A 23204-nucleotide genomic window follows, 5' to 3' on the forward strand; every position below is an offset into this window, starting at 1 on the left:
ATCACCTTGTCTTTCTTGCTTCTTCCTCTGGTGACGCTCGTAGAGATCAGAGATGCGGGTTTAGGGCTTTAGAGGGAGAGAACCCTAGGGATAGGGGTGAGATTTCAGTTCTGCATAATACTGATAATAATAGTTCATATTTATTCATTGTTTGAAATTACTTCCAAATTGGATATTTAAGTCAAGGACTTCCAGTATGCGTTGGTAAATGTATAATATATCACCTGGATGTGTAAACTAATATGTGGTATTTCAGATTTCTTCCCTAGTGTGGTTCATATTTCTCACTTACCATGGGGTTTGTATTTAGGGTCTTCAGTGAAACATGGGATGGTTGACTGGGTTTCCCCCCCAACTTGGTATAATAGCAGGTCTTTAAAAATAATGGAAACATGGAGCAGACTGATGAATCTCAGAGGGGAAGGGGATGGGAAGAGATTAACCAAAGAATGGTTATGCATATATTCATTGCCCTTGGACATGGACAATAGGGTGGTGAAGGACAGGGGCAGGGCAGGCACTGGGTGGAGCAGGACAATTGGGTGGGGGGCAGGGGGACATCTGTAATACTCTCAACAATAAAGATAAAAAATAGAAAAATAGAAAAAAATAATTTATTAGGTTGTTTTTTTTTTTCTTTTCCTTTTTTTGGGAGTCTAGATTTGGGTTCAAATCTGGACTCTACCCCTTACTATAAGTAAATTAATATCTCTGGGCCTTGATTCTTCATTTGTAAAAGGATGATAATCATACCTACATCTTAATAGTTATCAGGATTAATGTGGGATAAAGAGAATGAAATAACACAATGCCTCTTCAAGGGTAGAGTTCTCAAATATTAGCTATTTTATTCAGAAGCTAAGATTTAAACTACTGAAATATTTGACTGCAGCTGTAGGGCAATTTAAAACTCTTAAAGAGATAAAACTGGGTTGTAAACTTCACAGTACAATAAACATACTGAATCTCTGCAGTCCTTTGCTCAAAGAACCTCAGTTTACTGGGTCATTCAGATTTCAAGGACTTTCAAGATCATCTTTCTTGAAATGCATGAGTGAGTTACTATAATTTCTGGCAGGTGACTTTATATTTACTTATTTTTATTGGAACTAAGAAAGATATTTATCCTCATATGAAAGCTGAATGATATAAATACTTGCTTGGAAAATAATGCAGTATGAGTGACTTTTGCTTGATGTCAAACCTGGTAAGCAGTCAAATCTCATCACTCTTCACTTGATATGCAATTATTTGCTTCTAGATTAGCTCAGAAACAAGCATATAGTATTCTGCAGGACTTTCTTAAAGTAAATGGAAGTTGTCAGATTTCAGCTGGAAATTCTTTATTCTTGTCTTTTGTTTTGTTAGAGCTTTGGCCTTGATATGTTACATTTTACGTGTATGAAATTTTTAAAAATTATTTTCATTATTATGTTAAATTGATAACAAAGCTGTGAATATATTCCTTAATTGACCCAGCTGTAAACTTGACCAAGGTCATGATTTGGATGGCACATAGAACTGGATAGAGAGTTCTTGTCACCATATTAAGATTTAAAAATCTGTGTTTACACCCCTGGAAGGAAAATAGAACAATCAGGCACCATCTGTGGGTCCTGAGTGCTTGTTTCTGCACCTTCTGTAATTAAAACACTGCTGGCTGCTTGGCTAAATAAAGGCATGTTATTAAACTGTCCAATTCATTTGGTCTGAAATGTTCTGTAAGGAATCAGTGAAGATTTTAGATGTTCTTCTTGGGTCTGGGTCAATACATTCTGTAGGATGAGTCAGGGAATGATGGTTTAACAAACATATATTGAATATGTATTATATGTCAGCAAATGAGCTTGTTGGAATAGGTTGTTAATTCACGTGGGTTATGTTGGACAGCTTTGACAATGAGGAGGATTTTAGTTAGATCCACTTATTGTGTAGCCTCAGAGACAAATGTTACTTATTTCCTTGTTTTACTTTCTTCTCTCATTGAGCTAATAAGCCTACCTCTTTTAGAGTGAGATTTAATGTGGTTATTGAACTTGATTCTTGCTGTGTATTCTTCTTAGCCTTGATTGGTGTGTTCATTGTGACTTAATGTTCTCTTTAAGCTTGGCACTCACCTCTCAGAGGGTTACTGAGCCAGTTCTATTTATGGCAAGGCAGGAAGGGGTTTCTTCATAATTCCTGACCACTAAGGTGATTGTGGTCTAGAAAAAAGAATTGCTAAATTTTTTCGAGACTCCAAGTGCTTTGATGCTTTGGAAATAACCATTAGATTTATACTTAGACAGCTGGGTTCAGTTGAGCAAACATGTATTGAGTATACATCACATGCCAAGCTCTTAGTCATCATCCTTGAGAAATACAGAGTCCAATAGAAGCCTGCTTACATGTAGAGAGAAATTATGATACAATGTAACCAAATTATGCAGTGAAAGACATATGAACAAGGCATAGATGCAGCCTAGATGATTATTTTTGTTCAAGGGGAGGAAAAAGAGTTGTGTTTTATGGAGGAAATAAAGATTTAGGATGGTTCAGGTAGATAAAGATTGGCTCTTTAAAAAAATTAGATTTTTATTGTTGGAGAGCATTCCAGGCAGAATGTTACTGAGGAGGCATAAAGTGGCATGTAGCAGGTAGTTTGGTATCGCTGGAATATAAATTGTGAAAGGAATAATGGTGGGAGATAAAGGTAGAAAGGGATGCAGGGCCTGTATCTCGAAGGGTCTGGTATGCTGTACTTTGAGCTTGGAGTTCTTTCTGATGCATAATCAGCCTAAAGCAATAATAAAGGTCTAAGGCAGGAGAATGAAAGGATGGACTGTAGTTAGGTCTCTCTGATAATCTGGAGTTTGGATTGGAGAGGAGTCAATTTATAGGAATACTATATGGTAGGCACAGAATTAGATTAATCTCTATAATAAATGAACTTACAAATCTCTTCCTTTGTAGGAAGGTTTAAAGAAGTTCAGGAGTTTTAATTTAATAAACTTGTTTAACTGAACTGAGAGCATGCAATAATGAACGAAGGCATGACAGGAAATGAAAAAAGAGTAAATAACAGAGAGGTGACTGTAATTGATAGGACCTTGAGATGAATAACAGAGAGAATAGTTTGTGTTTTGGGTTTGGGTTAACTGATGTAGCCACCAAAAAGGAGAATAAAGAACAAGTACATGGATTTGAAGTGTTGGGACAAATGAGTTCAGTTTTGAATGTATTGAGCTTGAGTACTGGTGATGCATCTAGGTCAGCCGTGGGCAAACTATGGCCCGCGGGCCGGATCCGGCTGTTCTATCCGGTTCTCTTGCTCTCCCCTCCGCTCCTTTACTTTGAATTTATATTAGTTCACACAAACACTCCATCCATGCTTTTGTTCCGGCTCTCCGGTCCAGTTTAAGAACCCATTGTGGCCCTCGAGTCAAAAAGTTTGCCCACCCCTGAAGGTGGAGATGGCCCGCAGACAATTGGATATAAAGATGCAGTTCAGTGGAGAGACAAGAGGAAAACTATAGGAATCGCCGGCATACAAATGATGACTGATAAAGGAGATCATAGGGAGCGAGACGAGGAGAAGGAAGCCAATGGTGGCACTCTGGGCAGCGTGCCAGTAGTTGAAGGGGGTTCTGAGGAAGTGGATACTGGGAATGAATAGAGAGAGAGGTAGGTTAGAAATAAGGTGTCCTAGGAGCTGGGGAAGAAAGAGTAGGTGTCTCAGTATTGTCCAAAGCCAGAAGTCACTCAGAGCATTTCCTCTGGGAGGGTAATTTGTAACCTGCCTTTGCCACTTGTTCATAGGACTTGGAAATCCATTTTACCTTTGGCTTTTTGTCTGTGAAGAGGTAGGTGTCTGGCCTCTTACTCGGTTTTAGAATGTTATCTGTGGAGTCCCCACAGGTTCAGAAAAGGGTCTTCGAAGTCTATCAAGAAGATCAAGGGCAAGGCCCGATGTTTAGAGGGCTGAGGGGTGTCTACTCCCGATTCAAACAAAGCAGCTAGAGCAGCTTGCTTTTTCATGTACTTTATATATTTGGCTACTGGCCTACAGGAGTCATAGCTACCTTCAAATGTGAAAAACTGCATAACTGATAGCTGGTGTTCAAAATTCCTCTTTAGATGGAAATCATAATAGATGCTAACTTACTCATGATTTGGATTTTACTCAGAGATCAGCGTTAATGTCTGAGTTTATGTAATAATTATTCTTATTCTCATTAGGCATGAAAACTGAACTTCTAAACAATTCTATTCTATTTTATACTTTGTTAACAAACTTTTTGTGTGTCTTACCAGGTTCTGACTCAGAAGATCTTTTGGAAGAATTAGTCTGCTGTTTGATGCAGTTAATCACTGATATTCCACTCATGTAAGTTCTGGCTACATCAGGGTTTGTTCTATCTTCTTTGTATAGTGAAGATGGTAATTGATGATGTTGAAGGGTTTGTGGGTCCTAGTGTCGTACTTTCATGTATGCCTTTTAAGGGTAGTACATTCATGGGGTTCTTTTATCTCTCTTGCCTAGTAACATTTAAACTCTGACTATCCATCATCAAAACAACTTTAAGTTGTTAACAATACTAAGCATATGGTAGGCACAGAATTAGATTAATCTCTACAATAAATGAACTTACAAATCTCTGTTAACGGGTTTAAGAGAAAAGCAATTTGAAGCAAATTCGTATGTGGTAGGTAGCTAGTTGTTCACCCATTATTTGTTCTCCCCTGTTTCTTATGTCCTGCTTTTATTAATGGCCAGTTTTGGATTTTCATGTCTATTTTTCTTAAAGGTAGATGTGGTCATTGAGATGTAGGGGGAAGTTCTCCATGAAAGTATGAGTAAAACTCTTTAAGGGGACCTGGCTCCACCAGGAGTCCTATCTTTCTGTTCTTGACAGCCCTCTTTCCTGCTGTCTGGAACGTGAACATGGTCCTTTGAATTATGTGGCCATCTTGGCGCCATGAGCCAAGAGACTCACTGAAAATTCTGCTTTGATGTCATTGAGCTGCTGAACCAAAGTCATCAACTACTAGTCCCCCCAACCCCTGTTGCCTCTGGACTTCTTGTGAGAAAAATAGACCCTTATTTGTTTACTAGTGGTCCGGTGCACGAAATTCGTGCATGGGGGGTGGGGGTGTCCCTCAGCCCGGCCTGCACCTTATTTAATCTGGGACCCCTCAGGGGATGTCCAACTGCCGCTTTAGGCTCCATCCCACAGGCAGTCGGACATCCCTCTTTCTATCCAGGACTGCTGGCTCCTAACTGCTCACCTGACTGCCTGCCTGATTGCCCCCAACTGCCCCCCCCCTTGCCGGCCTGGTCACCCCCAATTGCCCCCACTGCCGGCATGATCACCCCCAACTGTCCCCCCCCCCGTCGGCCTGCTCGCCCCCAACTGGCCCCCCCCCCCATTGGCCTGCTTGCCCCCAACTGCCCCCCACTGCTGGCATGATCGCCCCCAACTGGGCCCCCCCCCCGTCGGCCTGCTTGCCCCTAACTGGCCCCCCCTGCTGGCCTGCTCATCCCCAACTGCCCCCCCCCCCCCCAGTCTTGATCAGCCCTAACCACCTCTGCCTCGGCCCCATCACCATGGCTTTGTCCGGAAGGTCTCTAGGTCTTATTAGTGTATTACCCTTTTATTAGTATAGATGGTAATGGATTTTTCTCACTGCAATTGAATGCCATTCCAGCATGATTCAAAATGTTTGTTATTTTTAAAGCAGTTACTGTCAATCTTTTAAAAAATAGTCTTTTTGAGGAACCCTTTTAGACTTATTTTTCTTAATTGCCCCTCCCCCCTTGGAGCACCATGAATCATTATAATATCTGTGAAGTTTTTCACCTCTAAGAACTAATTTTTGTTCTCTTGGGGGGAGAGGTCATATCATCTCTGTTGCGAATGCATATTTTAAAGAAATTATTTTTTAAATAAGGAAGTAGATTTTAAGATTCATCATCATAGAATCTCAATCTACATGGGGATGTCGTTGGAAATGTGCTATTTGCCTGTAGTCCAAAAAGGAAAGACAGGTATTTGTGGAAAATGGGCTCCTGGCCTCTGTTGTGCATAGGTGCAGCATCCAGAATTGTAATGTAGATTTAGAAATGGGATCCGCCAAACCCTGTTGTGGTTTGGAGCTTGTACAGCTTGGAAGGCAGGGCCCATGCATGATGAGCTCTTGTGACGGACACAGCTGTGAGCATGCCTTCTGTCCTTCCCTCACCCTCCTTTCTAACAGATCTCCAGCATTGTCTGGGGGTCAGTTTATGCCCAGCTTCGTTTTAGGCACCTGGGGAATTGAAAGTGCCTGAAATGTGGCCCCGTACAGTTTGGGCCAATTTTATGTAAGCAGAAGTCGTACGCTTGTAGAGCACGCACTTTCAACTTTTGCTCTTTGTCCTTCTCTTCTTTTCTGGAATGTGGAGGCAGCATTTAGGCATCTTAAAAGTTCGATGATGACTGCAGCATGCAAAGAACAGTGCCCCGGGAGCATGGGATATTGATGAGATTACGGAACTATTACACCAACCCTAGAGCACTTATCTTTGGATTTCTTCTTACATGAAACAAATAAACCCTTATTTTGGTTAAGCCACTGTGGTTAGGTTTCTGTTACATATGGTCAGCTGTGGGAGGGAGAACATGTTGTCTGCTGTTTACTTGTCATGGTATGTGTGATGCTTCATGTGTTCCTGATTTAATTTTAGGAATAGCACTACCTCTATTACATTATGTCCTTACAAATACCAGCAATATCTTCTAAATGAATCCTTTTTTCCTTTGTTGATAATATATCTTGAAGTTAAGAGGGATGGAAATAGTAAATCCCTTTAGCTAGTAAATAAGCCATGAGTACAATGACTAGACCAGCCACTTAAACACTCTTGGGGAGCAAGCAGACAGTGTTGTAATATATCAAACATTTCAGTGTTTTAATGTGTTTATACTTTTTAAATGAACTGAAAATGCACAGACAACCAGATGTCTTGTGTTATGTACACTCGGCTTTAACCAGCTGCTGAAACAATTTCTTATGATTTAATATTCTTGGAACGCCATCCTCCAAGGTTTGTCTTGGTAACTGTTTCCATGTGAAACCAAACTACTCCTTCAGTGTTTCATCTACTGTAACTATAGTGCAGCTTATAATTTAAGGAGGAATATTAACATCTGGGAACCAGGATGCTCTCACCTGAGCATCAGCAGTCTCATTATAAACTTTCGCGTTAACATTGGCACGCCAGTGCTGCACTAGCAGGTGAACAGCAAGAGGAATCTAGTTCTCTTGGCCACCGAGGGAAATTCTGAACTAGCTTACTGTGAAATGAGACTGTGAAATCATTTTGTTAATATTGAAAGCAAGTGATTATCGAGAACATAGATACTTAGAGACCTCTACGTAAACTGAATTTTAAATTATACTCTATTACTAAGAGAGCAGGATCCCTAAACTCCCAGAATTTGAAGGAATAATTTGTGATGAAAACTGACTTTCAAGTTTGCAGTTTGGATTTCTTGATAAAATATTAATTCTCTGAGATTTTTAGTCTTCAGTGAGGTTAAAATGGCCCATCTTACAGGATTCCTTCCTTAACTCCTCTCAGCATTTATATATTTAAAGTAAAGACTAAGTCATGCATGGGCTTATGATTTGACATTTTTCAGTCTATGTTGGGTTGATCCACTCGAATTGAAATGTCTTCCAAAAGTAAAGCCTTATCTATAATTATTAGACCTGCTCCTTGATCTCGAGGAAGTGAGTGGGAAAGGAATAAGGTAAGATAAAGGTATTTTCTCAGGACCCTGAGAGAGGGCATCATAGAAGAAGGTGGTTGGCAGGACAGAGCTGAAAGCAGAACACTTAGGGTGACAGTGTGTCAGCTCTTAGCGTTACTGTAATGGTTGAGACCCCGGGACTCCACCAATGATGGAGGTTAAGTGAGGTCCTAGCATCAGAAGCAGTTAGATTGTATGGACCCCAAACTTATGTTTTGGAAACTGTTTGTGATGCTTTTTAATTATGAAATAGAAGTTATTTTGGTGACTAGAACTGGATTTTTTCCCTTTTATGTCTTTTTGTCTGTTTTTGTTACTGTAGTTTTTTCAAAGCTGTCACTGTTAGTTGTAAATGACGATGCCATTGTCAAGGAGAGGCCCTCCTCCTTTTCTCTGGTGCCCCCACTCTGGACAGGTCCCTGTGACATCTGCTCAGAGTGGGTCTTTCGTTTGGCACCAGGCCAGACAGCCTCTTCCTCTGAAGTCCACTGGTGGGTTCTCCTTCATCAGCCTGTGAACAGTCATTGAGAACTGGGGCTGCTTCATTCTCAGCCTGGCCCTCATTTGCAGATTTTTACATTATAATTTAATCTAGGAAACCTTACCTAGTTTTTTCGTAAGTTAAGTACTGGCAAAGATGAGATTTTCATAATTGATTGCCTTCGCTGCCTTTTTCAGGGGTGTGTCTATTTTTTGTCAAGTACAGAGGTTATCTGTTAACCCTGTCGCACCACTCATTCTATTCCAGCCACGCTGCTGTCCTTGCTAATTTGGAACCTGCCAATCCCCTCCGGCCTCCGAGGCCTTTGCCCTTTCTTCTTATTTTCCCTTGAATATCTCCCCTCAGATATCTGTAGGCTTATGTCCTGACCATATGTCTTTCAAGCTTCTTTCGCTCAAAGGTCTGCTTCTTAGAAAGAACTGCTCTGCCTTCCCTGAAATAGCACCCCTCTCACTCTCTGTCCTTTTATCATGCTTTATTTTTTGTCTGAATAGTCATCTCTACTTTTCATATTATCTGTTCTTTCTCTTACTTGTATTTCTCAAATAAAATTGGAATATGAGCCCTAACCGGTCTGGTTTAGAGGATAGAGCATCGGCCTGTGGACTGAAAGGTCCCAGGTTCGATTCCGGTCAAGGACATGTACCTTGGTTGTAGGCACATCCCCAGTAGGAGGTGTGCAGGAGGCAGCTGATCGATGTTTCTCTCTCATCGATGTTTCTAACTCTCTATCCCTTTCCCTTTCTCTCTGTAAAATATCAATAAAATATATTTTTTAAAAAATGGAATGTGAGTTCCATGAAAACAAAGATTTTTCTTGTGTCTGCATTTATTTTGCTCATTGCTACGTCACTAGTACTCTGGTTTGCCTGATTCTCAAAATTTTTTTGTTGAATCAGTAAATCAGTAGGGACACAACCTATTCAGTGTGCTTAAAGCATTTTGTTTGTTTCCCAGCATCTTGTCTACATTGTGCTAAGGCTCATTGCAACTATACTGGCTCAAAGCCCTTTGCAGTTGGTAATTATATTATAAAAATTCAATGTCTTATAGACATTAGTAATAGAAAGGGGCTACTAGGGGCTGAAACACTTGAGAAATAACATCTAACAATGTTTAAGGAAATGCTGACTAGTGTGGGACAGTTTAGGGACAATCAGCTAATATCTCTGTAGTCTCCAGATTATCCCTTCACAATATACTTTCTTTTTCATTGAGTTCATCCTCAAAAACATATATTGTGAATATACTGTGTGTCTGTGCTGTACTAGGCCCTGGGCAAGGAAAGAAGTGGCTTCTGAAGAGCTTAGGGATGGACAGATACATAGAAAGATAGCCCAGTGAGAGGAGTGGTTGAATGCTGCAGTCATTTCCAGCGTAGTGACCAGCAGTGGCTGGGTCATTAAAGAGGCAGAAAGGGCTCTCTTGGGTGTGAACATTGAGAACACTGCATTAGTTTGATTAGAGCAGAGGGTTTGTGGGAAATTAGGGCTGGGAAGCTATGTTGTTTGATGGCGTCAAGACTTGAATGTTAGCAGGAGTAAAGGTTTGATTGTGTTTAGGGTTCCCTCTTTATTAGGATATAAAAGAACAATATATTTTTAGAGCTACTTCTCTAAAATACATTTTGGAACTATTTGGGGGAGGATAAAACTGATTAAGAATCTTTATGAAATTCTCTTTATCCACAGGATTATTGAAATATAATAAAATGATATCAAATGCACATTGATTCAACCCTTAGACTAATGGTATTGGCTTAGATATAATACTGTGGAAAATTCGAATATTGAAAACGTTTGGTGCTAACACTGAGTGCGTGGTTTTTAAGAACCTGAAGAGCCATAAACAGCCTCCTTTTGGAGTCTCCAAGTTGTTGGAAGAGAGTGAACTAACTGCAGGGACCCTTGGTTGGCACGGCAGGGCCTCGCTGTTGGGGAAATGCCTTTCTATGGCCCTGCGTGTCGATGCCCACGTCCTTCTCCAAATGCAGCCTTGGCGGGCGGGTGGCTGAAGCCCGTCAGCATTGAAATTTTAAGTGCTGTCAGGTGAACATCTCCTATAGCTTTCTGGTGGAATTGGGCATTTATGACATTACAAGCACTGAATTAAAGACGACGGTGTTTTAATGTACCATTACAGTTTTTCATGTTAAGTTCAGAATAGCTTTTTAGCTTGAAAACGGATTTCTGGTGCCTCAGGGGAGAAAACAATTCCAGTTAAATAATTTTTAATATGTAAAACTTAATCTGCCTTATTGAAGAAATCTGAGCAAAATATATCCAGCACCACAAATGTTTATTTTATAAGATATGGGCTCACATTGTTCATAAATGCTAACTGCCTGTTGCCAAGAAGTATAGGGTGTATCCTGTAGTGCAGAAAGCACCACTGGTTCTAAATCCAGAAGGTAGAGTTTGAATCCTAGCTCTACCACTAATCATCAGTGTCCCTTCAGGCCTGTTTTCTCATTGTAAAATTGGGGTTAATCATAGATTGTGACTTCGAAAATACATTTGAAGACATCGAGTTTAGTTGTTCAGTATCTTAAACATGGAAACTGAGGTGTATGAGTTGAGAGACCAATTCACATAACTGATGAAGGAGCAGCTAGGCAAGTCCACTGTAGTGGAGGGGCCGAGAGGGAGCATCTCATCCTGGGATGAGGTCTGCCTAGGGTCTCACTGCTACTCTGTTGCTCAGGATAGTGTTGAGGACAAAAGAAATGCACTTGAAGATGTTTTTGTAAAAAAGTTTTAAATGCTTTATAGTGTGTTACCTTACACATACTAAGTATATTCAATTTGCTTTTGAGTTATTTTTCCTATTTTAAACTTCTCAAGAAAAAGTAGTAGCACTTGAGAAGTCATTATCAAGTGTAGTGGTCATAGGATGTAGGATGTGTCAGATTCAAAAGGACAAGGCTGAATGATCTGTGTGGGAACTGAAGCCAGTTCTGTTGCATCAAGCTGTTCCGAGGAGTTTCTCTGGCTGTTTGGGAGGACAGGTTCTAGCCTGGCATTAGGTGTGAAAGATTAGCAGAAGCAGAGTCCTGAATCCTGGCCATTTTGCCTGCATATGCATATTTTCTTACAAGTTACAGGCTATTTAGAGTCATATAATCATTGGATTTTTAGAACTAGAATTAAGCTTTTTAAAAACCTTACTCTAGCCCTTTCATTTTGTACATGTCATTGAAGTAGAGAGAGGGAAAGTGACTTTCCTAAGGCCACTTGCAGGATTCTTTGGTAGTTCAGCCCTGTAAACTTGCCCCTCTGCCTTCAAAGAATTTTTACTTTTAAAAAAGCAAAACGGGTACAGAATGCTTTTGTTAATCTCTTTTACTATTATTAATACATAAATAGCAAAATATGGATGAGGTGATTTGACATTAACTGTGAATTTTAATTCTACCAACCAATAGTTGATTTTTTTCTTTTTTTTATGCCACCTATATAAATTAATTCTTTTTTTTTTTAACTTAAATAGCCACACTCTTTTTAAAAAAAAATATGAGAGGGAAAGAGATAAAGAAACATCAGTGATAAGAAAGAATCATTGATCGGCTGCCTCCTGCACGCCCCCTACTGGGGATTGAGCCTGAAACCTGGGCATGTGCTCTTGGCCAGAATCGAACCCAGGACCCTTCAGTCTGCAGGCTGACGCTCTATCCACTGAGCCAAACCGGCTGGGGCTAAATTAATTCTTTACAAAATAATTTCTTTTCAGGCACAATTCAGATTACATTGTATTTGGATATTTAATATTAGCCATTGATGCTGACACAGTTATTTTCAATTGTTAATATATGTATGCACATGTTTTGAGTAAAAAAAATCAAATAGCTCTGAGGGCTTGTTCTTTGTCCTATTCCTTTATTTCCTTTCTTACCCAGAGACATTAATTTTCAATTCTTAGCTATTCTGGTGGTTTATATAAACCTTTACCATTATCCTACCTTTATATTTCTAAATAATATAACACTTAAAAATTAATAGGCTTTATTTTTCAGAGCAGTTTTAGTTTCACAGCAAAACTGAGCAGAAAGTACAGAGTTCCCATATGCCCCCTCATCCCACACATGCACAGCCTCCCTCACTATAAACATCTCACACCACAGTGATACATTTGTTAGGGTTAATGAACCTACAATGACACATCATTATCACCCAAAGACATAGTGTGAATTAGGGTTCACTCTTCATGAGTGTTGTACATTCTTTTTTTTTAATAATGCAAAAACAGATTTATTTGTATACACACCAATGAAGGGAAGCAGTCTTCTAACAAATGGAGAAGATTAAGATTCGTAAGTAGCTGACTTGGGGACCTACTACAATGGGAAGACTTACTTGCTCTGTTGCCTTCAGATGTTGGGTTGATTTACCTCACACTTCAGCAGGCTTTTTCAATGGGGCTTCCTCCTCCTGGGCCTGATTTTCTCATTTCTTATGATATACTAGCTGGTATTGCAGGTAGTTGGTGTTACTCTTCTGTTCACCCGGGTTCTTTACCAAGAAGCATAAGACATTAGTGTCATTGTTGGCAGAAGCTATAGCCTTCACATCTAGCAGGAGCTTGGTTAACTGGTTCTCTAATTCCAGGGCAGACTCTAGAGCTCGTAAGCCGGTTCCCCAGTTATCTGTCTCAGGCCTCTTAATCACCAGCAGGCAGATTTTACTCTCATGTCCTCTTAGAGATCTTAGGAATTGCTTTCCATGTTCCTCTTCACCTCAGCTTGGTCTTCAAAGAAGGTGGAAAACGAGGTTCTTCTGGGCCTTCAATGTAAGAACAGGCTACGGGTAAATAAGCATCACTGAGGTGCAGCTCATAGATGCCATGTGATCAATAGCAACCATACACTCTCACAGAGCGGGTGCTTGGCTGCCATCTCAGCTTTCGAGAACACCAGGCATAAACAGTGCTCATTCTTCTTTTAAAATTGATTTTTAGATAGAGGAAGGGAGAGAGAAACATTGATTTGTTCCACTTATTTATGCATTCATTGGTTGATTCTTTTTTAATGATCTTAACTTTCATTTATTTACTTATTTATTTAATTATTTTTACCCTTCAGCCAGTTTCTCCTAACTACTGTATCTTTTTATTTATTTTTATTTTTTAAAATAAATATTGTTCAGATTATTACAGATGTTCCTCTTTTTTCCCCCCATAGCTCCCCTCCACCTGATTCCCCACCCCACCCCATGCCCTTACCCCCCGCCACTGTCTTCATCCATAGGTGTAAGATTTATGTCCAATCTCTTCCCGCACCCCTCACACCCCCTTCCCCCTGAGAATTGTCAGTCCACTCCCTTTCTATGCCTCTGATTCTATTATACTCATCAGTTTATTCTGTTCATCAGATTTTTTATTCACTTAATTTTTAAAATCACTTGTTGATAGGCATGTATTTGTTGTCATTTTGTTGTTCATAATTTTTATCTTTACCTTTTTCTTCTTCTTCCTCTTCCTAAAGAATACCCTTCAGCATTTCATATAATCCTAGTTTGGTGGTGATGAACTCCTTTAGCTTTTCCTTGTCTGGAAGCTCTTTATCTGACCTTCAATTCTAAATGATAGCTTTGCTGGGTAGAGTAATCTTGGTTGTAGGTTCTTGCTGCTCATCACTTTGACTATTTCTTGCCACTCCCTTCTGGCCTGCATAACTATGATTTCTGTTGAGAAATCAGCTGACAGTCGTATGGGTACTCCTTTGTAGGTAACTAACTGTTTTTCTCTTGCTGCTTTCAAGATTCTCTCTTTGTCTTTTGCCCTTGGCATTTTAATTATGATGTGTCTTGGTGTGGTCCTCTTTGGATTCCTCTTGTTTGGGGTTCTCTGTGCTTCCTGGACTTGTAAGTCTATTTCTTTCACCAGGTAGGGAAAGTTTTCTGTCATTATTTCTTCTAATAGGTTTTCAATATTTTGCTCTCTCTCTTCTTCTGGCACCCCAATAATTCAGATGTTGGTACGCTTAAAGTTGTCCCAGAGGCTCCTTACACTATCTTCATATTTTTGGATTCTTTTTTCTTTTTGTTTTTCTGGTTTGGGTGTTTTTTGTTTCCTCATATTTCAAATCTTTGGTTTGATTCTTGGAGTCCTTTGGTTTACTGTTGAATTTCTGTATATTCTTTATTTCAGACAGTGTATGCTTAATTTCTGACTGGTCCTTTTCCATTTTTTTGGCTTTCTCATTAAGATCCTTAAAGGTCTCACTAAGTTCCTCAGAGGTTTTTAGAAAATTCTTGAGTAACCTTATAAATGTGGTTTTGAACTCTATGTCCAGTAGTTTGTTTTCCTCCATTTCTTTCATTCGTGACATGTTTTTGTCTCCGCATTTTGGCTGCTTCCCTGTGTTGATGGGTGATTTTCTGAGGTAGGTGACCTATAGGGCCCAGTGGTTCAGCCTCCCCTATCACCTGAGGTGGACACTCTTGGTGCACACCTTTGTGGGCTGAGTGCAAAGTCATGGTGTAGTTTTTTTTTTTGTTTTTTTTTTAATATATTTTATTGATTTTCACAGAGAGGAAGGGAGAGGGATAGAGAGTTAGAAACATCGATGAGAGAGAAACATCGATCAGCTGCCTCCTGCACACCTCCTACTGGGGATGTGCCCGCAACCAAGGTACATGCCCTTGACCGGAATCGTACCTGGGACCTTTCAGTCCGCAGGCCGACGCTCTATCCACTGAGCCAAACCGGTTTCGGCATCATGGTGTAGTTAAGCCTTGATTGCTGTTGGTACACTGGGAGGAATTGACCTCCAGGCCAATTGGCTGTGAGGACCCGCTGTGTCTATAATGGAAGAACTGCTGTGCTGGAGACACGCTTATGGGGCAGGACTTGTTTCAGTGGGGCTTTGGTGCTCCCTGAGTCTGCCTCTTGAATGGGTCACTTATGGATGTGAGGAGTTGAAATCTGGTGTCGTCTCACACTGACCACTAGGTACACTGGCTTCTGGATCTCCAATGGGGTGCAGGTCAGCTACTGTCTGAGGCCACCCAGCAGGAGCTACAGTGAGATCTGCAGATTTCTCCTCTTTGCTTGGGGATTGGAGGTTTTGGAACTGTCTGACCAGAGCTGCAGTTTGTTAAGTTAAGCTGCGATAGGGCAGACCATTTATATGCAAAAGCCGCTGCGTGGAGCTTGGGTGGGTTTGTAGATTGTGCGGGACGGGGTCTCAGGGAATCACTAGGCTAGGGCGTGGCAAACAGCGATGGCTGCCAGCCAGCTGTCTCTGCGTCTCCGAGTTTCCCTGTGTCCCACGCCCCAGCGCAGTAAACAATGAATCCTGCACGCACCTCTGCAAGAAAGCCACCCTCACTTTCTGACCCGATGGCAGACAGTCCTGCTTCTCACCGTAGGAGTCTGGGTCCCCAGAGTCTCGCTGGAAACTGGAGTTCAGAGTAATTGGGAGCTTGTGTCTCCCTTTGGGTTGAAAGAAAACAGCGCACCCAGTCGCCAGCCGCCAGCCCGATTCGTGCACCTCCGTACCTCAGCTTTTCCGCACTTGTGCACATCTCAATGTTCTTTTCTCTTTCCTTCTAGTTGTAGAACTTCTACTCATCCAGCTTTCCTGTGGTTCTGGGTGATAGATGTTTTTTCTTTTAGTTGTAGTTTTGGTGTGGTTATGAGAGGCAGCACGTACAGGTGTATACCTTATGCCGCCATCTTGGTTTTCTCTGTATCTTTTTATTTTATTTTATTTTTTACAGTATTATATATGTCTCTCTTCCCCCCCCCCTTTACTGCCCTCCACCAAGCCCCTGCCCCACCCCAGAGACCTTCACCACACAATTGTCTATGTCCATGGGGGCTCTCTCTCTCTACATATATATATGTATATATACACATACTCACACACACACTAGAGGCCCGGTGCACGAATTTGTGCACAGGTGGGGTCCCTCGGCCTGGCTGGCGATCCAGGCCAATTGGGGCCGTCTCACCCAGTCCCTATTGGGGGGCTGGCCGGCTCGGGGGGAGGGGGGGAGGGACCGCAGGAGGTTGGCCCACTGTGGGAGGTTGGCTGTGGGAGCGCACTGACCACCAGGGGACAGCTCCTGTGTTGAGCGTCTGCCCCCTGGTGATCAGTGCGCGTCACAACAACTGGTTGACTGGTTGGTCGTTTGGTCGTAACACTTAGGCATATATATATATATATATATATATATATATATATATATATATATATGTTTTTTGGTTAATCTTTTTCTGCCCCCTCACTCCCCTCTCCTCTGAGATCTGTCAGTCTGTTTTATGCATCCATGCCTCTGGACCTATTTTGTTCATCAGTATATTTTGTTAATTAGATTCCACATATAAGTGAGATCACATGATACTTGCTTTCTCATTTCACTTAGCATAATAATCCCCAGGTCCATCCATGCTGTAGCAAAGGGTAAGAGATCCTTCTTTTTAAAAGCCACATAGTATTCTATTATATAAATGTACCACAGCTTTTTTATCCACTCATCTACTGTAATGGGCACTTGGGCTGTTTCTAGATCTTGGCTATTGTAAATAACGCTGCTATGAACATGGGGGTACACATATTTTTTTCTGATTGGTGTTTCGGGATTCTTAGGATATATTCCTAGAAGTGGGATTGCTGGTTCAAACAGCAGTTCCGTATTTAATTTTTTGAGGAAACTCCACACTGTTTTCCATAGTGAATGCACCAATCTGCATTCCCATCAGCAGCGTACTAGGGTTCCCTTTTCTCCACATCGTAGCCTCACTTGTCACTTGTTGATTTGTTGATTGTAGCCATTCTGACAGGTGTGAGGTCATTGTCATTTTAATTTGCATCTCTCTGATGATTAGTGACTTTGAGCATCCTATCTAATAAAAGAGTAATATTCAAATTAACCATCACTCCGCTACACCCACAAGCCACGCCCACCAGCCAATAAGGAGTGAGTATGCAAATTAACAAACCAAGATGGCTGCGGCCACGGAGCGAGCAGGAGGCATGGGTTTCTCTGGCAATGGAGGAAGCCAAGCTTTCCGCACACCCTGGCGGGCCCAGGCCTCCACTCAAGGCTACAAAGTTTCAATTATAGAAGATAAATAAATCCCAACAAAAATGGCGGCAGCCACAGAGCTGGAGAGAGCAGGAGGCTTGAGTTGCCCCTGGCAATGGAGGAAGCCAAGCTTCTGCAGCCCTGGTCTGCCTTGGCCTCTGATTAAGGCTACAAAGTTTCAATTAAAGAAGATACATAAATCCCAACAAAAATGGCTGCGGCCACGGAGCAAGCAGGAGGCTTGGCTCCACTCCAGGCTACAAAGTTTCAATTATAGAAGATAAATAAATCCCAGATACCAGGGCCTCCGCTTGGGTCTCCGGGGGACATGGCTGGCCTGCAAACCACCACAGGCCCCTCGTCCAGGCCGCCCCACGCCCCAAGGGAACCCCTACCCTGATCTGGGAAACCCTTCAGGGCAAACCAGCTGGCCCCCACCCGTGCACCAGGCCTCTATCCTATCTAATAAAAGAGTAATATGCAAATTGACCATCACTCCAATGCACAAGATGACTGCCCCTATGTGGTCAAAGACCCTGCCCCCATGTGGTCACAAGATGGCTGCCACAAGATGGCCATCAGGGGAGGGTAGTTGGGAGGGACCAGGCCTGCGAGGGAGGGCAGTTGTGGGTGATCAGGCCAGCAGGGGAGGGCAGTTGGGAGGGACCAGGCTTGCAAGGGAGGGCAGTTGGGGGCGATCAAGCCTGCAGGGAAGGTCAGTTGGGGGGGGACCCAGGCCTGCAGGGGAGGGCAGTTAGGGGCAAACAGGCTGGCAGGGGAGCAGTTAGGCATCAATCAGGCTGGCAGGGGAGTGGTTAGGGGGTAATCAGCCTGGCAGGCAGACGCAGTTAGGGGCAATCAGGAAGGCAGGCAGGAGAGCAGTTGGGAGCCAGCAGTCCTGGATTGTGAGAGGGATCCCAAATTGGAGAGGGTGCAGGCTGGGCTGAGGGACACCCCCCCCCCCCCGCACGAATTTCGTGCACCGGGACTCTAGTTTTTTCATATGTCTCTTTGCCATGTGTATGTCCTCTTCGGAGAAATGTCTATTCAGGTCCTTTGCCCATTTTTAATATATATACTAGAGGCCCGGTGCATGAAATTCGTGCGCGGGGGGGGGGGGTGTCCCTCAGCCCAGCCTGCACCGTCTCCAATCTGGGACCCCTCGAGGAATGTCCCACTGCCCGTTTAGGCCCGATCCCAGTAGGACCTAAACGGGCAGTCAGACATCTCTCTCACAATCCAGGACTGCTGGCTTCCAACTGCTCGCCTGCCTGATTGCCCCCTAACCACTCCCCTGCCAGCCTGATTGATGCCTAACTGCTCCCCTGCCGGCCTGGTCACCCCTAACTGCCCTCCCCTGCAGGCCTGGTGCCCCCCAACTGCTCTCCCCTGCAGGCCTCGGTCCCCCCCACTGCCCTTCCCTGCAGGCCCAGTCGCCCCCAACTTCCCTCCTCTGCCGGCCTGGTCACTCCTAACTGCCCTCCCCTGCAGGCTTGATCACCCCCAACTGCCCTCCTTTGCAAGCCTGGTCCCTCCCAACTGCCCTCCCCTGCTAGCCTGATCGCCCACAGCTGCCCTCCCTTGCAGGTCTGGTCCCTCCCAACTGCCCTCCCCTGCTGGCCATCTTGTGGTTGGCATCTTGTGTCCACATGGGGGCAGGGTCTTTGACCACATAGGGGCAGCCATCTTGTGCATTGGAGTGATGGTCACTTTGCATATTACTCTTTTATTAGTTAGGATATTTTTTGTTGATTTCTGAGAGGAAGGGAGAAGGAGGAGATACAAACATCAGTGATGACAGAGAATCATTGATTGGCTGCCTCCTACATGCCCCACACTAGAGATTGAGCCCACAACCTGGGCATATGCCCTGACCAGGAATCAAACCAAGATCTTCTGGTTCATAAGTCGGGCCTCTATTTCTCTTTTCAATGTCCTATAGTTTTCTGAGTATAGGTGTTTTACCTCCTGGATTAAATTTATTGCTAGGTATCTTATTTATTTATTTTTTTTTAGCAATGGATAATGCGATTGTTTTTTGTTTTAGTTTCTGAGGGTTCATTATTGGTGTATAAAAATGTCATCGATTTCTGGATATTAATTTTGTAACCTGTCACTTTTGCTGAATTTATTTATTAAATTTAGTAGTATTTTGGTGGAGTCTTTAGGGTTTTCTTTGTACAAAACCATGTCATCTGTGAATAATGTTGTACATTCTATGGGTGTGACAAGTGTGTAATGACATGTATCCATCATTATCTATATTATAAAAGGCCCGTGGTCATAATGCCAGAACACCGGAACAACCAAACAACCAGTCACCAGAATGTGCCTGGAGCACCTCTCAGTCCCTCACCCCGGCCCGTGAGCTACTCATGCACGGCAGGTCTGGGTCTCGTGCGATTTTGCGCGCTGGGCCTCTAGTAGTGTCATAAGAGTAGTTTCACTCTCTGAAAATCCTGTGCTCTACCTGTTCTCTCCTCCATCTGCTCAACCCTGTCCACCACTGATCCTTTTACTGTCTCTCTAGTTTTGCCTTTTCTAGGATGTCATAGAATTGGAATCATACAGTATGTAGTCTTTTCAGATTGGCTTCATTCTTCTAGTAATAAATGTATATTTAAGTTAACTCTATGTTAATGGTTTAATAGCTCATTTCTTTTTAGCACTGAATAATATTCCATTGTCTGGATGTGCTACATACACATAAATTCACTTTATGCATGTATACATATATAGTCATCTTATAAATCTAGAGTTGAAATTAAGTGTGTACATTTTAAAATTTGATAAAGTATGATAAATTTGGTAAATAACTGCTTCCTACAGAGATTATACAAATTGTACTCCCACCAAATCTATTTCAATGACCCTGGCGAATATTGTGTATAATTTATTTTGTAAGTTAAAAATGGAAATCAGACTGTGATTCTTGTATGCATTTTCTCATTACAGATGAGGTTGAATATCTCTTCATATATTTAAAAGCCATTTCTAACTTTTGATAAAGGTTTAACAATCATTTTTAATTCCTGATAGCTTTTTATTACTCATTGTTTCTTATTTTATGAATGCAACATTTTAAGTTGGTATGATTGCATTTTGGATAACCACATAACTGCTTTGGTATATTTTCTTAGCTGTTATGTACCCATCTTATCAATCAATATTACTTTTTTATTTTTATTTTTTGTTTTTTTTTAATATATATATTTTTATTGATTTTTTACAGAGAGGAAGGGAGAGGGATAGAAAGTTAGAAACATCGATGAGAGAGAAACATCGATGAGAGAGAAACATCAATCAGCTGCCTACTGCACATCCCCCACTGGGGATACGCCCACAACCAAGGTACATGCCCTTGACCGGAATCGAACCTGGGACCCTTTAGTCTACAGGCCGACACTCTATCCACTGAGCCAAACCGGTTAGGGCAATTTTTTATTTTTTAAGAATATTTTTAAGAGCTATTTTTGGTGGTTGAACTTTATTTTAAGAAAATTTGTGGCTATATTTTATACATTTGCTGCATTGTTACATACATAGTATTGGTTTTCTGAGAAACCATGAAAACATAGAGTGGATATTTGAGTTTATTTCATCCACTTCCTTAATTTTTACAAATGATGAAGTTGACAGTTAAGGTGGCCGGTAGAGGTAACAAGTGACAGTTCTGAGACTAACATCCATGTTTTTGTTTTTTTAAAAATAGATTTTATTAATTTTTTACAGAGAGAAAGGGAGAGGGATAGAGAGTTAGAAACATCGATGAGAGTGAAACATTGATCAGCTGCCTCCTGCACACTCCCTACTGGGTATGTGCCCATAACCAGGGTACATGCCCTTGACCAGAACGAACCCAGGGCCCTTGAGTCTGCAGGCCAACGCTCTACCCACTGAGCCAAACCATTCAGGGCATAACATCCATGTTTTTTTTACTCCTAACTCCAGGCACCGTCTGTTGCACTGATAAGACTTATTATAAATGAGTAGTATTACCATGTCTTTGATGTTGCTGACTTTTGAAACTAGCCATCACTGCTATTGGCAGTATCTGTAATATACTATACCACTTTTTAATCTTTCCTTATATTTTACTTTTAGACTCTCATGTTGGCAAGACAGTGATATTTCTGGATTTAGGCGTTAATCCTTTGAACTTGTTAGCTGTTTTTGTTAAACTTGTGTTCCACTTACAGTGCTGTCCCGTTTCTTCTCCAGCAGTAAGTCAGAGGAGGATGTTTTTTCCTCTGTGTTCATTGACTTTGCCCTTCGCCAACACTAACACCCATTTCATGAAGGCTTTTGTCTTTATCCAAATGTTCCACTCTGCCCTAGCAGAGCAGGGCAAGGTCATGGCGCCTGTCTTTTTTTTCTTCACATGAAATTAATAACTTGCTCCAACAGTAGTTTGTTCTAGGACGTTTTCAGCCAGATGGTGGAAAGTTCTTGGGATAATATGGAGCCAAAGCAACACTTTGGCTTTTTAAAGTTGACTTTGTTTTGGTGATTGTGTAATGAAAATCTTCTGAAGATTATACAAGGACATTAAAACAAGAAAGATCTGTTGGCTTAAAACATTTTTCATCTTTTAAAAACCACCACACTCAGCATGGTAGAACTTTGGTTTATTTCAAGTATTGGTCTGTCTGGCTCTTTTCCTTGATTATTTGGCACTTAAGATAGTCCAATTAATATATTTGAAATTTTGTTTTCATGGGAACCTAACATTGCCTTGAATTTCTTTTTTTCAGCATTATAGAAACTTATAGCAAGAAATGGCGTTTGAGATAATTTGGTCTAATATACTTACTTACAAATAAGAAACCGGAGACCCACAGATAGTTATTTGCTGAAGAGAACAGAGTTTAATAGGGAACTTAGAAGCAGGTCCTAAGTTTTCTAATTTTGGGCCGATGACTCCTACAGTATACCACAGTGAGATTCAGTTTTTTGCTCTTATTTCAATATGTCATCAGATTTTAATCAATAAAAGTTCAATTTAATGACTAGCCTCTATTTTTAGTTCTTGATTAATTTAATTTTCAAATAGATGATATATTTATATTGGTCAAAAATCTAAACACATGAAAGTGTTCATAAAATATATGTGGTCAAAATGAGATTAGGTATTATCCTCAGATCATCTTTTATGATATTATTTTTTTTTTCAGGAAATTTCCCTGTAGAGACAACCAGTTTGAAGCAAATGCTCCTCTCACTCATTTTCTTTATGCTCTTCCTATTATAAAAATTTAAAAAACATAGATACAGTATAATGATTACCAGGGGTAAAGGGAGGGGCAGAGGAGGTAGAAGAGGTAAAGAGGAGATAAATGGTGATGGAAGGAGACTTGATTTGAGGTAGTGAACACACAATACAATATACAGATGACGTGTTACAGAATTATACACCTGAAGCCTATATAATTTTGTTAACCAATGTCACCCCAATAAACTCAATTAAAAATTTTAAATAAAAAATAATAGCCTGGCTAATGTGGCTCATTGTTTGAGCATCGACCTATGAACCAGGAGGTCATGGTTCGATTCCTGGTCAGAGCACATATCCAGGTTTCAGGCTGGGTCCCTGGTGGGGGCCTGCAGAAGCAACAGGAGCTGATCAGTAATTCTCTTTCATCATTGATGTTTCTCTCTCTCTCTCTCCCTCTCCCTTCCTCTCTGAAATCAATAAAAATATATTATAAAAATAAAAGTTACCTATAATCTCATCTTCCAGGATTGCTGTTTTTATTTTTTGCATATTAACATCTGCATGTATATTCATTTCTATGATGCATATTATTCTGCTGTCTTTGCTCAATATTACATCATAAAGTACATATTTCAATAAAAGTGTTTCAAAAGCACTTGTTTTACAAGGCCAGCACAACCCTA

At 41.4% G+C, this 23204-nt stretch overlaps 1 protein-coding gene across 5 annotated transcripts in view; it reads left to right on the forward strand.

Moving 5' to 3' along the window:
* The window catches only part of DYM (dymeclin), a 260359-nt gene that overhangs the window by 53120 nt on the left and 184035 nt on the right, over positions 1-23204 (forward strand). For all 5 annotated transcript variants that reach the window (XM_080684272.1, XM_080684270.1, XM_080684273.1 and 2 more), the window contains one exon: positions 4294-4366. In XM_080684272.1, the coding sequence (XP_080540398.1) occupies positions 4294-4366 (73 nt within the window). The remainder of the gene's footprint in view (positions 1-4293; positions 4367-23204) is intronic.

Source organism: Plecotus auritus, assembly GCF_963455305.1.
Source record: "Plecotus auritus genome assembly, chromosome: 8".
NCBI lineage: Eukaryota > Metazoa > Chordata > Mammalia > Chiroptera > Vespertilionidae > Plecotus > Plecotus auritus.